Here is a 19,402-nt window from a genome sequence, read left to right on the forward strand (position 1 = left end):
CAGGTTGAAGGTAGCTTGGGATGGAGGCTATCAGAAGGTGGTTTGTTTTTCCGATTGTGTGGAATCGGTGGGGGTTGCTCAATTGTGAAGAAAAAGTGACTCAGTATTGGCAGAGAGATGAAACTAGTTACAGTGTTTTATTTGTATAAACTAGTTAAAGTGTTATTAAATATCGGCAAAGCCATTATGTTTTTCCATATCGGATTTTCAACATGTCACCACAAAAAGTGTGTGGCGTTGCGGTTTGGCATGACGGGGCGACCGCGATTTCCATAGCCGTGTGGCGAAAATAACATGAAATAGCGGAAATTCCCGAATTTGTTTGAAAAAAACAAATGTGCAAATGGCCCAAGTCCATATTTCAGCTTCTAAACCCCAAATTCAGAATCACCCAATCTTTCGAACAAAAAAAATAAATAATAATCACCCAATCTCCTTCCCAAAGCTGCTGCCCCATCCACCTCTGACCACCGCTCCGCCCATTCCCGGTTACCTGCGGCCGCGAGAACACCGGCAACCACCCTCGCGGCCACCGGCGATTACTCCGGTCTCCGGCCGCCGCGTCTCTGCTCCATCCAAGGTCTTAGGTAATTTTTTCGTTTTTCCACTCTGTTTCTGCGTCCTCTCACCTCTGTTTCTCAGTTTCCCTCTCTCTCTAATCTCCCAAAGGCTTTTTTCTTCTCCTCAGTTGTTACTGACTTACTTTTGATTCCTCTCCTCTGTTACAACTTACAACTTACAACCTTTTGTTCCTTCTCCTTTCTCCTCTGTCACTGTTTGCTTAAATCTCTGTTTTCTTTCCCCTTTTTAGTGCAAGTGGCATTGGCACTCAACTTGACTACACTACATTGGGATTGGATGATTAGTTATTTAGATTAAATTCTACTCTTTAGACTTTATTTTTCATGTCAATTAAAATATCAAGTCTTGAATTTGTCATCATGTTTTGGTAATTGGTATGTAATATGTTCAATGAGAGTATGAGATTTAATATCTATCTAGTATCTAATATCTATTCAACCTTTGTTATGATATTTGCTATTGTATCTATGATGTTGAGCCTATATTTGAATTTTGATGATATAAGTTGTTATTTTTATTTTTTTGATAATAAGTTGTTATTAGTTAGCAGAATTTTTATTTGTTGTATTGTATAATTGCATTATGCAGGTTTTTAATATCATACTATCTAGTATCATACTATTGAGTTCTTTGTTATGTCTTTGCAGTTCCCACTTTTGCATCCTGGTGTTGAAAGAGTTTCTTTTTTTAGTTGCACATCTCTCCAACATCATCAGGTTCCATTAAAGGCTCTTTTACAGTTGTACCGGGCAGGTATGTATTTGTGTCCATTTTATTATTGTTGGTGATAAGTGATATGGTTATCTCTGGTTAGTTAGGTAATGTAAGAATATGGGACTTGGTGTTGAAATTTTCTTAAACGAACATACGCATGAAAAACGAGGATACTGTCGAATTTGATGGTTTTTGATTCCCTGTCCTACTCCCTATGCATTCTCGAGTTGCTTTTGGACTAGGTGGTGTTAGTTTAATTCTGATTAGGCCAATTTTTTTTAAAAAATACTCTTTACAGATTAGTTTGTGCCAGTACAATGTAAGCTAACTCTATCTATTTTTGGTACATAGTTCTTAACCATGCTTACTGAAGGAACCAGAAAGCCTCAAGGTTCAGTACCTATACCACCTCGCAAAATCAATGTGCAGAAATATGCTAAATCACGTGCCCCGGAGCTCCTGAGCCTGCAATCTATCGTAGAAAATAGATTAAACAACAACTATAGCTCTCAAAGGAACAAGAGAAGAAGAACAACTGCATTTGATAGTCAAATCGCAAGAAAGGGGGGCAACAGAAAGAGGCAGAAACTGGGAACAGTTGATAAAGCCCATGATGAATCAGTTTTGGAGAAGGACCAGTTAAAGAAGCTTCCTCGGCATATACGACGGAGATATGAACTTAAAATGAACCCAGAGAATGGTTTTTGCACTTCTGGGGATGGAACCAAGAGACTGAGAACTCATGTTTGGCATGCAAAGCGTTTCGCCATGACAAAGCTGTGGGGTTACAACCTTCCACTGGGTTTTCAAGGAAGGTTGGTCATATTTTGATTAAAAAAAATAGAAACTGATTAAATAGTCATTTTGGATGGGGTGGGGGCCTTGAAGCTTGTTCATTTAACTAATCCTTCTTTAGCTTGGAGGTTTAAATTGTATAGCGGAAGCTTGATGCAACATACAAGAAGTGTTTTTATTCTCTTGGAAACACTAACAAGGATTGTCTGTGTATCTATGCAGAGGGAAAGGTTCAAGGGCAGTCTTGAAAAGATTCAAAGAAGGTGTGCTTTTGCATGATTCTAGCTATTATACTGCTGTCCAATTGGAGGGTCCAGAGGTAGTTTATTTTCTTTTTCGTTGTTTAGATTTTCGAAGCACATTTAGTGCATGAATTTGCAGATTCTCTTCCCCAAATAATAATGGTTTAATTTTCTCAGTGTAATTAAAGGTTTCCTCTTGTTTGTAGGATTCGTTAGTTTCAGTATTAAGAATGGTACTATTGCCCTCTCTGGAAACAGAAACGCCTGGAAATCATGATTTTTCTGTTCTTTCTGGTATAACCTATGGAACTGCAATGGTGGGTGATCATTTTACTGACTCTAGAAAGTACCAGCTTTATTTGGTTAAACATAATTTTTTTTTCTTTCTTAACAGCTTTATCAAGTTGGAGCACCGGTTTCTCAGCCAATTGCTCCTGTGACCTATATATGGCGACCTACTTTCCCTCAAAATACGAGTACAGAGCTAGATGGCAGAAATCATCATACTTCTTTAAGTCAACATGATATCAATGATAACTTAAGTAATCATGATGCTGATTTATGTGAAAAATCAGATGTGATGAAGTGTGGTTCTTCATTTAGACACATTTGGGTGTGGATACATGCTTCTGCATTTGAAGAAGGATATGATAGTCTAAAATTTGCCTGTCAGAAAGAGGTTCACTTTCTTCTTTATCTTTATAATAGGATATCCCATCTGTATTTAGTTTGTTTTATCTTTTCATAGTATATTTATTCTGGATAAAGATAGAAAAGGGAGAAGTTCCGGGAACCAGTGTACTCCAGTAGGTTTATGTAACAAATATTGTCATTTATTGAGCTATTCTCTATTCGCGTTGCCTATTTGAAAGACTTTCATTCAATGACACATTTCAGTGGCGAATGTCATTCATAATCAGCATGGTTCATCGTAGATCCATGTGTCTCCCTAGCTTGTCATTATTCCTCAAATGCCGTAACTCTCCTGCTAGTAATGTATCTTTTTAGATAAATATTCCGTTCACATATCATATGAATCAATAATTGTGTTAGTGTTGCATGGAACCCTACTAAAGTTGAAAAACTTAAGAGTTGTAAACTATATATAAACTCACATTATATGCTTTTTATCTTTATCTCTATTCAGATGGAAAAGAGCGGCGTCCTAATTAATTGCTTGTCACTTGAGGGCCAGCTTGGAAAATTAGAATTGATGGGATCACAGACATTTAATCTTCTTCAGAAGATATTGCATCCTGTCAGCAGGTTTGTTATTTAAATAGAAAAATAGTTCATTTGTTTAAATACATATAATGATAATGATAAAAAGGCCCTATCTTCTTGTTGACATTACAGTATTTCAGAGAATCATTGGCAGTTAAAGAAACATGTGGCTATAGAAGAAGACTCTGTTTCTCCGAGTATTAAGTCATCCATATTGAAAAGTGAGGAGCATTTTTCTTCTCATGCGATGTTATCTCTTAATGTGACGGATCCTCGAGAACTTCTGGGGAAAAGGACTATTACTCCAACAGAACCAATTTCAACTGAAGCACGGAGTGATGCACAAGAAACTAATAACAATGAGCTTGCGAATTTAGGTGGAAAGTTTGAGAACAATAAAGGCTTATCTTCATTATCATGGTCAAAACTTGTAGACAGCCAGTCTAATGTCGATGATCTATGGGATGCTTCCACCACAGGGTTAAGGCCCCCAGTGGAAGACAGTGTCCTTGCTAAAGAGAAACACTGTGAACGCATGGTTAATTTCTGTCTTGATGATATAGAGTCTGGGGAGGCGAACTCCTCAACCAAGGTGCGGTGCTCAAGATCTTGCCCTATTGTGCTTTTAAAAAATGATATGAAGGATTTGAGTATAGGGTAACTTCTTTAATCTATTTTTTCTTTAATTTTTTTTGAAATTACTGTTGTTGTTTATGAACATCTTTCAAGTACTTTTGCTTACTTTTTTCTATTTGAAAACTATAGGTATTTGCAATACCTACTTAAGATCTATGAGAAATAATAAGATGAACTTATCAAAATTTAAGTCTGAATACCCTAGAGAGATCAAACTTGTTCCCTTGCGATGCGTGAAGTATGTGTTGAAACTTTTATGTTCATGAACCAACTACTGGATGAAGACACATGGACGATTTTATGTTGTATATCTATCATGTCCCCTCATGCGAGAGCTAATTGGATTTAAAGCGTGAACCATCCACATACCCACTAGCTTATGCTGAAATTCAACTTTTTATTAGAATAATGCAGGCAACAAGTATCAAACTCTAGAGCACTTGGTCTTAGAGGCTTTGATACCATATCATTAATGAATTATCCCAAAAGCTTAAATGTTGGTTGAAGACACGTGAATGATTTTATTTTATATTTTTAACACTTTTTATGTGATATATAATAATGCCTCTGTGATTATCTTTTAGATGGTCCATTATACTTCCCCTAAGTTGGGTCAAAGCCTTCTGGATTCCTCTCATCTCTAATGGGGCACATGCAATAGGTTTGCGAGAGAAGCACTGGATTGCGTGTGAAGTAAGTATAGCATCCCTACCCAAAAAATTCAAATTTGCTGCCTTTGTGTCAAATACTAAATATTGCATGGGAACTTCTCTTTATACAGATAGAGCTACCATCTTTCCCTTCAGATTTCCCAGATTGCAAGGCATACTCATGCCAAATGGCAGCTAAAGATGCTGTATTTAATAAAAAAGAAGAACTACGTCCTCCTTCCGTAAGGCGTTTTAAAGTTCCCATCCTGCCACCTTGGGGCATTGTTCGCACTACTTTCAATAAAGAAATTAGTGCGATGGACACTCTTGATCTTTCGACTACGGAAGATTTGACCAGTGCTAATTCATTGCCAATCTCTTTCTCAGGAAGCTCTAAAATTTCAAATTTTAACTGTATGAATAATTCATTTGATGGAACTATAGCAAGAACAGGTAATATGCTGACTACTTTCATCAATGAAACCAAAGCTGGTCAATTGCTATTGTTTCCGCATGTAGCAGAAGGAAAGGACATAATCTCCAAGTTCATTAAGGGAGAACAAAATCTGGATCTCATGCATAAGAGCTCTGTCATTTATGACCATAAGCTATGTTTTCTAAGAGTTATTCTTCACCCGTTCAAGGAAGGCGTTTTTAAAGAGGGAGCAGTTATCTGTGCGCCATGTCTTTCTGATATATCTATGTGGACTTCAAGGTAATTTAACTTTGAAATTATGAATTCCTTGTTATTAATAATTATGAACTTTTTGCTTGCTTGGAAATTAAGAACATCTATCATTTTTAATGTAATATAGAAGGGATTTAACTGTTCTACATTTGTAAAATGAGGTTGGTATTTTTTATGGTTTAAGAAATAAAAGGGGTTTTGTGTAATCAGTCAAAATGTTTATTTTCATGAGTTCCACACAAGAAATGGTTGATCATTAACTAACAGTTCCATGAAGTGTTCATTAAAAATTAGATTTTTTAGGAATTAGTTAGAATTTCTTTTTTTTTTTTGAAGGGGGGGGGGGGAGGGGAAGGTTGGTTGGTTCAACAAATGCAATATACAGGGGAGGTTAGAAAACTACAATGAAGAGTAACTTTAGTGTTTTAAATCCATATGTTATGACTGTGTATGCCATTGCAGTTCAGAGAAAAGCGAAAAGGAACTTCAACTGTCTCAGTCTGCTATGAAATTATACTTCAAAGAGCATTCCTCTGGTAAATGGGGAATGCAGATACCAGAGGATTCAATTGCCAGAGCGTCTCACCGGTGGCCTATTGGCTTTGTCACAACAGCTTCGGTTCAAGGAAGGTATTGAAATCTTATCTTTTTTTTTTGGACCCTTCTTTCCTAATAATCTGAATATAAAATAGGTACACATTAAATGCCTTGTTGTGGAGAATCTTACCCTGTGCAATGTCATTGCAGCAAGAGGCTCGTAGCAGAGGGATTTTGTGAGGCAGTTTTACTGTCTCATTTAAGAGAGGAACAGTGGAAGGAGATGCCTGTGAAACAAAGGAGGAGGGAAATATACGTACTTGTCTGGAATTTACGATCCGTAGCATATAGACTTGCTCTAGCTTCTGTTGTTCTGGAAAATCAAAAAACTGACGTTGAGTTCTTTTAACATGTTATTATGCTGAACTGAACTATGCAACTTACATTGCTACATGTACAGTCAAATTGGAAACTTTCCTATTCAGAAAAAGAGGAAAGCAGCGGCAAAGAAGGAAATAGCTTAATCTTTTATATAATCATACATTTGAAGTTATCCGTAGTTGTAATTGCTCGTAACATTTGAGCGTTGTAACTTATTTATCACTTTTTGTCAATGTTACTGGTTTTATATCATTGTCTTTGTTTAGTGACTGTGAAATAGAGAGAAGAGAAAATAAAACTAGCTTGATAACTTTTTTTGAAAGGTTTTGAGATTAATCTAGCTGCACATTATGCTACAAGCTGTTGGAGGACTGACTGTTGGATTCGTGGCTGTGATACTTAATAGTCTTCACACTACAAGGTATGCATGCTGATGACGTTAACCAACCATTGACGTAAATGTCCACAAGCATGGATGCTTATGTATTACTCACATTGATAGCATCTCTAATTGCTATGGTGGTGGGTGGCAGGGGCAGTGGTGGTGGGGTGGCGGCGAAGTTGTAGCGGCAATGGTGGAAATAAAAACAAAAAGACAAAATTTTCAGAAAATGAGAAAGCAAAAAGAAAATTGAAAATGTTTTCTCAAATCAAATAGACCCTTAATTATTCCATTCGCAAATAAAAAATTTATTTTTACTTTACTTAAAACGTGAAAACCCCAACCTATTTAAATAAAACCAAAAAATCCAATGAGATCATACAGAAAAGCTCACACAATTGCCCCCTACCCAACCTAAATGTCTGCAGCTCCTACCACTTGAGCTATCATATGGGGACATTTAGGTTGGGTAGGGAGAGGTCCACTCCTACCACTTGAGCTATCATATGGGGACATTTAGGTTGGGTAGGGAGAGGTCCAGAGATCGATTCCTGACGGGTGCAATTTATCTTTCTAATGTACAAAAAAAAATGAATTACATTAAAATATCTACATTTGAATTTTAATATTTCTTAATAAAATAAAATACACCAAGGTTTATATATATAGCTCACAGCCTCACAGCGTCTCTCTCACTCTCTTCGACCAAAAAAAAAAAAAACTCTCACTCTCTCGTCGTTCTGTAGCTGATAATATATAATCTATATCTATATATATATATATGTAAAGCACACTTGTGTTTTTGCATGCAATTAATGTATTAAACCATAAAAGCTCACATACCTTTATATTAAATACATTAAAAAACAAAAAATTTAATAAACTAAAAACTGAAAAAAAAAATTGTATTATAAAAACTTATTCAACTACTTATATTAAATAACAACATTCATAGACTTAAAATTGACTTGAGCTTTGCATTTGACAAATTAAAAAAATCAAAATCAAAATAAAAAACAAAATAATATTTATTAATAAATAATTTAGATAAAATACTTTTAAAATCAAAAAATTTCTATCAATATATATCTATCTATATTGTACTTGGGGCTCTTATTTCCCAAAGTAATTATTTATATATATATATATATATTTGGTTTTTCCAAAAAAAAAATATCTATCTATCTATATCTATCTATATATATATATGTAAAGCACACTTGTGCTTTTTGCATGCAATAAATGCATTAAATTATAAAAGCTCACATACTTTTATATTAAATACATTAAAAAATATATAATTTAATAAATTAAAAACTGAAAAAATTTGTATTATAAAAAACTATTCAACTACTTATATTAAATAACAACATTCATAGACTTAAAATTGACTTGAGCTTTGCATTTAACAAATTTAAAAAATCAAAATTAAAAACAAAATCATATTTATTAATAATTAATTTAGATAAAATACTTTTAAAATAAAAATTTCTATATATATATATATATATACATATGTAAAGCAGACTTGAAAAAATAACATTAAACACATAAAAAATAGTAAATTTATTTTGAATGAAAAACATTAAATAAAAAAATTGAAAATAAAATAAAAAATACATCAAAATTATTCATTATATTAATTATTAATTGTTAAACTTTTCAATTTCTCATATTTAAAAGTAAATATTAAAATTTAAAACTTTTCAATTTCTCTTATTTAAAATGAAATATTTAAATTATTTAAATTTTAATTATTCATTACAACTTGAGGTGAATTTTTCAAAAATAATAATAATTGAAATTGACTACCTTACATTAATGACAATATTAGATTGTTAATAATAATTTGTTTATACTCTTTACATTATTGTTAATAATAATTATAAATCTTATTAGTTATTAATCATAAGTTGAGAAATTTTAAAAAAATAAAAAATAAAACTTATTACTATTTATTACTTATAAAAAATTATTTATTAATAATTAATATCGAAAAAATAGTTGAATTTTTTTTTAAAAAATGTCTCTATAAGATATTATTATTACTATATCGAATGTGTATATTATTTGAAAAAAAATAATTAATATGATTTTTGATCTATTATATAGAAGTAAAAATAACTTGAGGAAGCATAACAGAGAAAAATAATTATAACAAAAGTTGAATAAATTTAAATTTACTAAATAATATTTTACGATACTAAAATTATAACTTATTATAATTTTTAAGTTAAAATTATTTCAAGTTCAAAAAAAAGTTAAAATTATTTTATTGTGGATAAAAAGTATAAAAAAAATGTTATTATAACTTATATTAAAACCTTAGGCATAATTGCACTTTTGGTCCCCCAACTATAGCATTCTTGCGAAAATCGTCCCCAAACTTTAAAATTAGCAAAAAAGTCCCTAACGTTTACACTCAGTTGCAAAATTGGTTTTCCGTCCAATTCCATCTAATATTTAACGAATTCTAGGATAAAAATAAAAAAAATAAGAAAATAAAACAAAAACCTAAAAATTGATGAATGTTCATCTTCTTCAAACATCTTCATCACCATCTTCAACATAAAGCTGAAAAAATTCCAGAAAAAAAAAAATCAATCTCTTCAAACCCAGTCACCATCAAACACCTTACATAAAAAAAAACCATCAAACACCTTACATAAAAAAGCAAATCCTTTCCATTCTCCTTTCACTCAAAGAAATCAGAGTGCATTTTTAGGATTTGAGGTCAGATATGTGGGAATCTAGATCGAGCACCACCACCACCTTCTTCTTCGAAACCACTTCCTTCTTTTGCTAGAGCCATTTGCCACCACTTCCTCTCTCTTCTTCAAAATCAAGATCTGGCAGTATCACCACCAAACGCGCCGCCACCACCACCTCTGGGTTCGCAGCGCCTCCTTTACGTGGATCTCCAGTCTACGAAGCGTCGCGCCATCACCACCTCTGTTGAAGCTCTTCAGTCACCGACCACCGCCGTCGCGTATCTACTCCTATGCCTTCTTCATCTCTACTCTAAACCAAACAAAAACAGGCAAAGAAAGAGAGTAGGATCGAGGGAGGTAGAGAGATGGAGATGGAGGATTCAAAGAGGAGCGGCGGTGGTGCTTCGGTGACGACGAGGAGCGGCGGGGTGGTCTATGGCAGATTCAGATTTGGGTTCAATGCAGGTGGGTCAAAATTCCAGGTCAAAACCCCACCTCCTCTTCTTTGGTGCATGTCAAAACCCCACCTCTGAACAATATTTTTGAATTTTTGTATTTGGGTGAGGGAAAATGAGTATTGGCTTTTATTTCTGGAAATTTTTGTGGTTGAATTTAATATGGGTTTGTTGTTGGGAAGATTGTGAATTTGAGTTTGAGTTTTTGAATTTCTGGGTTTTTAATATGAAGATGATGAATGTTTCAGATACTAAATTTTTTAATTAATTTTTTGAGGAATATTCCGTTAAATATTGGATGGAATTGGACGGAAAACCAATTTTGCAACCGGGTGTAAATGTTAGGGACGTTTTTTGCTAATTTTAAAGTTTGGAGATGATTTTCGCAGGAAGGCCAAAGTTGGGGGACCAAAAGTGCAATTAAGCTAAAACCTTATTACTTGAAAAATAGAATAACATATGGGGACAATAATTGAGTATCAATGTTTACAACCGGATATATGATAAATCAACACCTCTGTAGTTGAAACCACAATTATAAACCTAAAAACAGAGAACACAAATCAATAAAATATATTACAACCAAAGTTTTTAAAATTAATTTAATACTAATACAAAAGAAATTTAATTACACTGTAATAATTTTTATACTATATTAAAAAAAAAATAGTGTACATAAACCCGTGCAACGCACGGGTATTATTTCTAGTATATTAGTAAAGCTCACTTGAGTTAAGTATTAAGTACAAATACACATGAGAACCTACATACATTAGTAAAAAAACTGGTGTTTTAATGAGATAGCTTAGTGAGTCAATGAACGGGTAGTGGAAACTTGTGCACTAATGATTTCAGTTTTAAACTTAATAAGTATCAAATGTATAAGCAAAAGAGTAACATCCATGCCAAAAGTGTAACAAGCCACAAAGTTATATCTGCAAATGGTTTTAGCACAATACCTTAAATTAAAATCAAATTTAATGTTAATTTTAAACTAATATCAATTTAGTCCAAGAAAAAAAAACTATTAACAATAAAGCATGCTTCCGCCAAAATTAATCTTGATATGCAATGGTCTTAGTTTGCTGTCCAATTTTCTGCAGGAATATATGTCTATTTTTCTTAAACTCACAAACTCTTAGAACTCCTTAACATAGTAACTCCGAAGAAAAACTAACATTAAATTAAAAATAGTGGCATGATGGCAATACCAGTGTCAAAAACTGAATAAAATTATTAATGTCAAGAGGCTATTCAACTATCTACATTAAATAAATAAAAAATGAAATGTATTATATTGAACCATGCATCTATTATATCTCTATATAAACAAACCAGTGAAATCACTCACAAACTCAAATTATTCATATTTCTTAGACTTCAATTGCTGGTGAGAAAAAAATGACAATTGTCTCTAACTACTTCAACAAGTATGTCATTTTTAATTATTTTAGTTAATTTCAAAATTGCTTTTTTAAATTATCTTATTTCTTTATTGCAAGAGAAAGATCATCAACAACAACAAGAAACACAAATTACTTAGTGATATATATCCCCCTTGCAGATGATTGGAAAATAATACTGTGAGTTTCACATATATGGTAATTTACTAAACAACTCTTCTCATTCAATTGAAATCATACAAATATATCATCATTTCTATATTTAAATGACACAAATCAGTAACAAAGTGTGAGCCACATAAATTTATATACTGCACTAGAAAGATAAGTGTAAAATGTAGTACTCACTATATTCTTGATAAGAAATATGAATCTTTCACTCCTCAATATTGTCATATTATGGAAAAAAATAGCAACTTAATCATTCAAAGAGAACAAATGACGTCCATCCTACAGTTAGATAGAATCTATTTTTATGTTCGTGAAAGTGATTTTAAAAGAACTCATATGCCACCAGCAATGGTAAACAACACATCAATCTTGATAAAAAAAATTAGCACAACTGATAACATCACTGCAATGACTAAATCAATATTAGAAAAAAAAAATAGTAGAGTACCACGTTCATTTCAATACTAATCTAATTAAGTAATTAAATTTCTTTTATATCAAAAAAAAAACTACTCTCATTTCAATCTCAATAGAAATCTACCTATTTTTTTCTTTCGATGAAGAAAAAAAAAGAAATCTACTGGTTTGATCCTTTTTTCCCTTATTAAAGAAAGAAAGTGTGAGAGTATCATAACTCAATTATATTTAATTATATATATATTTTAAATCTTTTTCTAAATATTGCTTTCTTACCTTTCTGCAAATTTAAATATTACAATTAAAAAATACAAATTAAAACCGAACCCGTGCGTCCCGGGTTTAATTTCTAGTTACATGTAATTCATATGGTTTGATTTAATTTTTGTTTTAATGATGAGCTATGGTTATGCTGAATGTGATTGTGATTGTTACTTTTTGTTCTCCCATGTTTTCTCTCCCCAACTCAGCTATCAAGTAACATGTCTGAGAATCATCCACTTCAGGCCTTGTTTCATAGCTTTGACCATGTCTCCAATTTCGTAGGACTTCATGTCCAGTCCTCTGGTAGAGCCTCTCTTTTCTCCATCAAAGCCCCACTTGCAAAAACAACATCTTCTCTACAATCTGGCGATAACATCCTCAAGGTATCCATCATCAATGACTATTTGTGTTGTGTCTGCGAGCGTGGTTTTGTTATTGGTTCTTTGGGCTTCTGAACTTAAATCTACTGTTGATTAGGTTCCATTGGAATTTGATTTGTTTTTCTTATAAAATGTGTATTGTAATTCATGCTTTGCGTAGCTGTGGTGAAATTGACATTTTCTTTAGTTATTATTGTCATATGATGATTATGGGTTAGATCTCCTTGTATCCTTTTTCTGTAATCAGGCAGGACAAACATTCTCAATTTCTCATAGCAGAGTGAATAATAAATTTGCCTTCTTGGAAAAAATTTCATGCAGAACTTTAGGGGCTTTATTTTCATAATAAACTACTTTAGTTTGCTAAGTTTCTCTCTTGCAATGCCTATCAAATTGGACCCTAAATGCTTTCTTTTACTGGTTAATAGTGAATTTATCATTTTTATTGGAAGGGTGGGAGGTAAAGCAGAACTTCAAATTTATGATTACTGCTTTTTGGTGGTGAATGGTGATATAAGAAGTTTAATACCTTTTTCTATACAGGAAACCAAATTAATTCAGTAATTTGGTTTCTTTGCAGGAAACCAAATGATACATTAGCTTTTTATTTATTTTTCCTTTTATGTTTGATTTTGTTGGTAATCTAAATGTTGCTTAATCTGAATCATCATGAATAAAGGTTTCTATAGTGAAGGATATCTGGACAATTATAGTTGAGGAAAGGACATTGCAGGAGCACATAAAAAATATCCTACAGTTACCAATTGTTTAAATGTTTCAAAGTTTAAGTGTATTTTACCATATTTATTGTGATATATGTAAAGTTAGTGATTACTTGTAATCCTATTAGGGCATTTGTGTTTAGTCCAATAAGTCATTAATCATGTATTCAGATGTCCAGAGTATTTTTTTGCTTATGAAATGTTTTGATTGGTTTAACTTTCATCAGTTTTGTTTCTATAGGGAAAGTCTGCTCCCCCCGTGACTAAAGAAGAGCTTGGGAGGGCAACATGGACTTTTCTTCACACTCTTGCTGCTCAGGTTTTGTCATCACTGATACTATTGTTTTGTTATTTCTTTCAAACATGTAGTTTTATCACGTGCACTAAATTCTTCTTACCTGTTGCATAAGGATCACATTATTTTATCTAAGAAGGGAACAAATACATTAGTGAGTAGTGATAATTTTCTCCCCTTGTTAGTTGCTTCATGACATTGCTTGTTAATTACTTCATGTGGGATGTTCTTTTAACTTTAAAGAGATTTTACTTTGTACTTCTTGTAAAATAATTCCATATCTTTGAACCTTTTGTTCCTTTCATTCCCACAACCAAGATAGTGGATTACTAGTTCTTTTATGTTGCTGACTTTCAACTTATCAACTCTTTACATGCTGTTGCTTTCATCTACGAAGTAAATGTTTTGTTTTCTGCTAGTGGTGTCACACCCTAGTTGAGTCCCGCATAGTAAATTAATAGTTTGCATTTTTACACATGAGGATGTTCAGAAGGTGAAATAAAGTAATCTTTTTCTTATTCATGTGGTAAGCAGGTCTGGTTTTGATGTCTTATTATCTTACTGAAACAACATGAAATATTCGATGTTTTCCTGGGTTCTATTTTCAGTATCCAGATAATCCTACAAGACAACAGAAGAAGGATGTCAAAGAACATGTACTTTCTTTCCCTCTTTTATCCCTTATTATAAATGATAGAAGTTTGAACTCACTATGGTCTTAGTTGAGTCTTTATTGTAATTTGTAGGAGAACCCCTTGCAGTTGAATTAATATTGTAGCTTTTGGGTTGAGTATAGGCCTCCCAATTTCTAATACCCATCCTTAAATTAATATTTTCCTTCATTTAATCAAATACAAAGATAGATATTGAGCTATAAATATGACTGGTCCAATATGCTTGACATTTAGCACGTCCTAAACATCGTTCTTACACTAATGACTACTCATGGATGGCTATAAAACATAAAGTATACTATGTCAAGATCAGTGTTATTAAAAGGAACCGGACATATGGCCAGTCTGATCATGGGTATGGATCGTTTTTGCAATCAGACCAGATCAAATGTCATCAAAACGGCTTTGAATAGGTCAAAAACGGTGACCCCGTGTTGCCTTGGCCTCTGTAGACCTGGTGTTGACTCAGTCTGGCACACTTACCCTTCAAAAGTCATAAAAAGTTCAAATTTTATCTAGCCAGTATCAAACCTCGCAGCCCTAAAAGCAAAGTGCTCATGAGTATGACTGCTACGCCACTTTGTTGTTTAGTTATATAAGTGCACATTTTAGTATTTGTAACTATTTTAATTAAATATATTTAAATAAAATCATATCAAAAAATAAATTTAGAAATGTTATTTACAAAACCAGTCCAACCAATGGCTCACTGGTTGGACCAGTGACCCATCGACCTAATACCCTGACTGAGTTGACAACTTGTTCGAGTTTTGTAACACTGGTTAAAATTTCCATCCGTATGGTAGTAGTATATGCATTGCGTTATCCTTGTAGGCCTTAAGGAACTTGTTGTAACAGACTGTATTTGGAACACAGGTACAGATCTTGACGCGATTGTACCCTTGCAAGGAATGCGCAGATCACTTTAAAGAAGTTCTTAGGTATATTAATTTCTCACTCTTCATCCCGTAGTTGATAATCTGTTAATAGAATTTTTTTGTCTTGGCTTTGCTTCCCTTCTCTTTTATCATTTAAAATTTCATTTTCTATTCAGATGGTCGAACGATTACTGTCTATAAATTTTTATTTTAGTATTAATTCAGACAACATATAATGAATTGGGTCGAATTTGTGAAGTCATGACTAGATGGATTTTAGTAAACCTACCGGAAGTTTGAACATTGGCAATTATTTGTGGGTATTAAGTACTAACTGAAAGTGTGTCATTTCTCTTATATATAGCATTTTCCTGTCAACAACGAATTCAGACTTCTTGTTTTTGCTTCAACCAAATAAAATCTAGTAAGTCAACCAGATCATCCATAAAATCGATCTCATTTCATCCTTCCCTATAATTTTTATCAAGTGCAGTTTTGTCTTTGTATTTTTGTTTTTTAACAAGGCCCATTGGGAACAATACAAAGTAGTAAAGATAGATCAATAATATCACTTTAAGCATGTTCAAATTCCCACATATTGGCTCTATTCACAGACATTAAAGTGTTTTCTGAACTAATCTGCGTTTCTTAACCTTTTTTTGAGCTGACATAAGTTCCACTTGTTGCACCATTGAGTAGTTTGAAGTTTATGTTCTACATGACCTCTATTGTGTGCTTCTTGATATGTTTGGCAGAGCAAATCCTGTCCAGGCTGAGTCGCATGCTCATTTTTCTCATTGGCTATGTCATGTGCATAATGTTGTCAATAGAAGGTAAGTTCTGTCTGTTGTGTTTCGTAAGATGTTTTTGTTGACTATAACCACCGTGTCTTGGGGCTTGGGGGTCACTTATAGCATGATAATGGGTATGTCTTGTTAAAACTAATCTAATTTTCTGGAATACTGACAAATATCTTTCTTGAAGGGTGAAATCTTCAACAAATACTCCTTTTTTAAATTTATTTTATTACACCTTTCCAGGCGTACACTAGTTGAAATGTCCTTGTTATATTCATACCTAGAACAAGTGCTCCTTCTAATATATATCTTAAAAACTGATAGGTTTTGTCAAAAAATTTGTTTCATTTTCTGTTGTAATATCAGAGAAATAAAACCACGCATGAGCCTTAACTTAATCACTTAAGCTTTTGAACGAATTGGCTTTTGACATAGTATTCTAGCCTCTGACAAAGTGGTCATGATTTTGATCCTTCCTTACCCATTCTCATAAATGAAGTTGAATTTCACCAAAAGGTAAAACCAGCTTGTGTCTGATCCATGCATCAAGCCCAAAAGTAGTTTGCATGAGGGATTGTATTAAATTAAATATAAAACTATTATTAGTGAGACTCCATTAATAACTTGAACATTTTGGGGAGTTGGTCCTTGACAGTTTATTCTAAAGTCTAAACTAGTGCTGTAGTTACTGATTCACCCGATGCTTCAAACAGCCTTGGTAAACCGGTATTTCCCTGCGAAAGAGTTGATGCAAGGTGGGGCAAACTGGAGTGTGAGCAGAAAGCATGTGAAATTATTGGAAGCACATCATTTTTTGGGAAGATATAGTAGAATTTTATTTCAAAAATGATAGCTGCATATATCATGTGAAGTATGTGCTACATTTGGATAATTGCTATGAGTAGGTATGTGCAGATATTCCATTAGCCATTTTTTATATTATTCTTAATTTATTAAATTTTCGCATACCTTACCCTAATTCTAGAAATTTATTTTTGTATGTGCCCGTTTGGTTTGCCATTTGCCATGCCGCAAACATTAAAACTCCCTTCCCAACGCATCAACAGAAAAATAAGTTTTTGCTATGTTAACTCAAATGTGATCTGCTTGAGTTCAACGACAAACCAAACAGAAGAGGCTCGTGTGTTGATTGATATTGACTGAGACAGTCTGTCTCCAAACCAATAGGTATATTCTTGTCCTTAATAATGTAGGAAGCAAACTAAAATCTAATCAAGTGGTAAGAGCTAGGGGACATAAGGGTTGGGGAGGGGAAGGTCCAGGGTTCGAATCCTGGAAGGGAAATTTGACGGGGTTTTCTAACTTACTAACAACTAACCACTAACATTTGCCTATAAAAAAAACCATGTCAACATGTAATTTTACTTTATCTTCCATTTAGAGCCTTAAGACACGGATGACGGTACCCTTTCCTAAAAAAGTAATGTACAGTATACTAAGAAATGTCTATCTATTTGAAACAGCACAAACTGCGCCATTGTTGCTATACTCTATTCTGGTCTTGTCTATATGCTGCTTGGGTCTCCGCTTGATGAACATCAGATTTCATTTTTGGGCCAAGGATGAATGAAAGATTGTTGAAACATTTTTCCACACAATAGCTAGAGACTCGAATCATCAAACACCATTAGCATTTCTTTCAGATTGTTTTGTCACTTTATCAAGTTCAATGGAACTACTATCCGTTCCTTTGTACCTATACCACTTTGCACATAACACAAAGTAGCCTAAATTCACAACTTCTAAAGCAGCATGTGCTTGCTAGGATACCACAACACTTAGTTGGGGTATGATACAATAGGTGACGTGGACCAATAACATTTAAGTGTCTTTTTCTCCTTTTTTCCGTATATGTTTTAAAATATAACAAATATTTAAGTATGTTGTCAGGTGTCGGTCCCCTATTGGTACACGCCAAATCGCGTCAGTCATGTACCATACAATGGGGGTATGGTAGAATTCGCCAAAGCAGCAAGGATGCGATAGAAGTTATCCAATCTCCCCTTGTTCAGATCCTCTGGTAACCAATTTCTTGATTTGGATCTGGCGGTGATTTGAGTTATGACGGAGATAAGCAGACTACTCAAATAACTTGACCCTGCATGGCCACAGTAGTAAAGAGAGCCGGCAATGCTTCTCATGTTCTGATCAGGAAACTGTTTTTAGTAAAATTCAACTTGTGCAACAGACATAAATGCTTCAGTTAGTCCAGCCAGTGCCAGCTGAGGAATAAACCACAGACTTGACATTGATGAAATTGCACCTTTCCTCGTTTCCACCCCTAGTGATTGAGTTAGAGCCAGAGTCCTGCGGCACTCTTCAACCATGGCAGATACTAACATGCTGAGAATAGAGAAAAATATGCCAATGCCCATTCTCTGAAGGAGTGTGATTCCACCCTCTTTTCGGTTGAGCCTTTGGAGAAAAGGAACAACCTTTCGGTCATAGATGGGTAACCAAATTGCTACGCTAATCATCAGGAAGACATAGTAGGATGGTCCTGGGATCATGAACTCGCTTTGCCCTTTACGCCTGTTTCAGAGAAGGGCTTAGAACACTAAAATAGTATGCTGTTGAACAATAACAACAAAGTACAAAATGCCTGAGCAAGCACTTCACCTCTTCCACTTGCTGCATACTATAAAGGTTCCAGGGATCAGTAGCAGATCCATTAGGATTTAATTGATCTTGTGGGGTCAGGATTGCTGCTTTGTCAAAGAACCTGTTGATAAGCCATATGGTAAAGATTTCTTAAAAACCAATCATATCTACCACCAAATGCTAACGGCTTGATGTTGTTACCTGAATTGATATGTATAGGGAAGTTTAGAATTCATTGACTTGGGAGCCACATAACTGAAAAGGGAAGGATATAGATATTCTGGGAGCTTCAGCCTCCTTTTCTTCAGCCATATGGTCAGGATTGCTGCTTTGTCAAAGAACCTGTTGATAAGCCATATGGTAAAGATTTCTTAAAAACCAATCATATCTACCACCAAATGCTAAAGGCTTGATGTTGTTACCTGAATTGATATGTATAGGGAAGTTTAGAATTCATTGACTTGGGAGCCACATAACTGAAAAGGGAAGGATATAGATATTCTGGGAGCTTCAGCCTCCTTTTCTTCGCTGCAACCTCTGTAACTTGCACTATACTAGTTATAGGTAGAGATGGCAGGAAAACCCAAACCCGCGGGGCCCGACTCGAACCCAACCCGAAATTTCGGGGGAACCTCGATTTTTTGGGTTTGAGTTGGGGTTTGGGTTTCACCCGAATTTTAAAACCTTTTTGGGTTCGGGTGTGAGATTGATTAAATCTGCACCCAAACCCAAACCCAAACCCAAATCCAAACCCGAAGCCTTATGCATGTAATTATCAGCCC

General features: G+C 34.0%; 2 protein-coding genes and 1 pseudogene across 2 annotated transcripts; 2 read left to right on the top strand and 1 right to left on the bottom strand.

Moving 5' to 3' along the window:
- Positions 1-379: 379 nt before the first annotated feature.
- On the top strand, positions 380-6,701 carry LOC130712851 (ribonucleases P/MRP protein subunit POP1-like). Its single transcript, XM_057562667.1, has 12 exons — positions 380-587; positions 1,230-1,335; positions 1,648-2,111; positions 2,314-2,410; positions 2,540-2,650; positions 2,728-3,012; positions 3,481-3,599; positions 3,690-4,214; positions 4,778-4,886; positions 4,975-5,558; positions 5,994-6,161; positions 6,279-6,701. Exons 3-12 carry the CDS (start codon positions 1,657-1,659, stop codon positions 6,475-6,477), a joined length of 2,652 nt encoding a protein of 883 aa, XP_057418650.1. The 5' UTR covers positions 380-587; positions 1,230-1,335; positions 1,648-1,656; the 3' UTR covers positions 6,478-6,701.
- A 5,688-nt stretch (positions 6,702-12,389) lies between these two features.
- Positions 12,390-16,971, top strand: LOC130710826 (FAD-linked sulfhydryl oxidase ERV1-like). The gene is made up of 6 exons (XM_057560197.1): positions 12,390-12,635; positions 13,596-13,673; positions 14,258-14,305; positions 15,200-15,264; positions 15,957-16,034; positions 16,712-16,971. Exons 1-6 carry the CDS (start codon positions 12,471-12,473, stop codon positions 16,824-16,826), a joined length of 549 nt encoding a protein of 182 aa, XP_057416180.1. The 5' UTR covers positions 12,390-12,470; the 3' UTR covers positions 16,827-16,971.
- A 705-nt stretch (positions 16,972-17,676) lies between these two features.
- Positions 17,677-19,169, bottom strand: LOC130710825 (protein NRT1/ PTR FAMILY 2.11-like; annotated as a pseudogene).
- Positions 19,170-19,402: the final 233 nt, after the last annotated feature.

Source organism: Lotus japonicus, chromosome 4 (assembly GCF_012489685.1).
Source record: "Lotus japonicus ecotype B-129 chromosome 4, LjGifu_v1.2".
Taxonomy (NCBI): Eukaryota; Viridiplantae; Streptophyta; class Magnoliopsida; order Fabales; family Fabaceae; genus Lotus; species Lotus japonicus.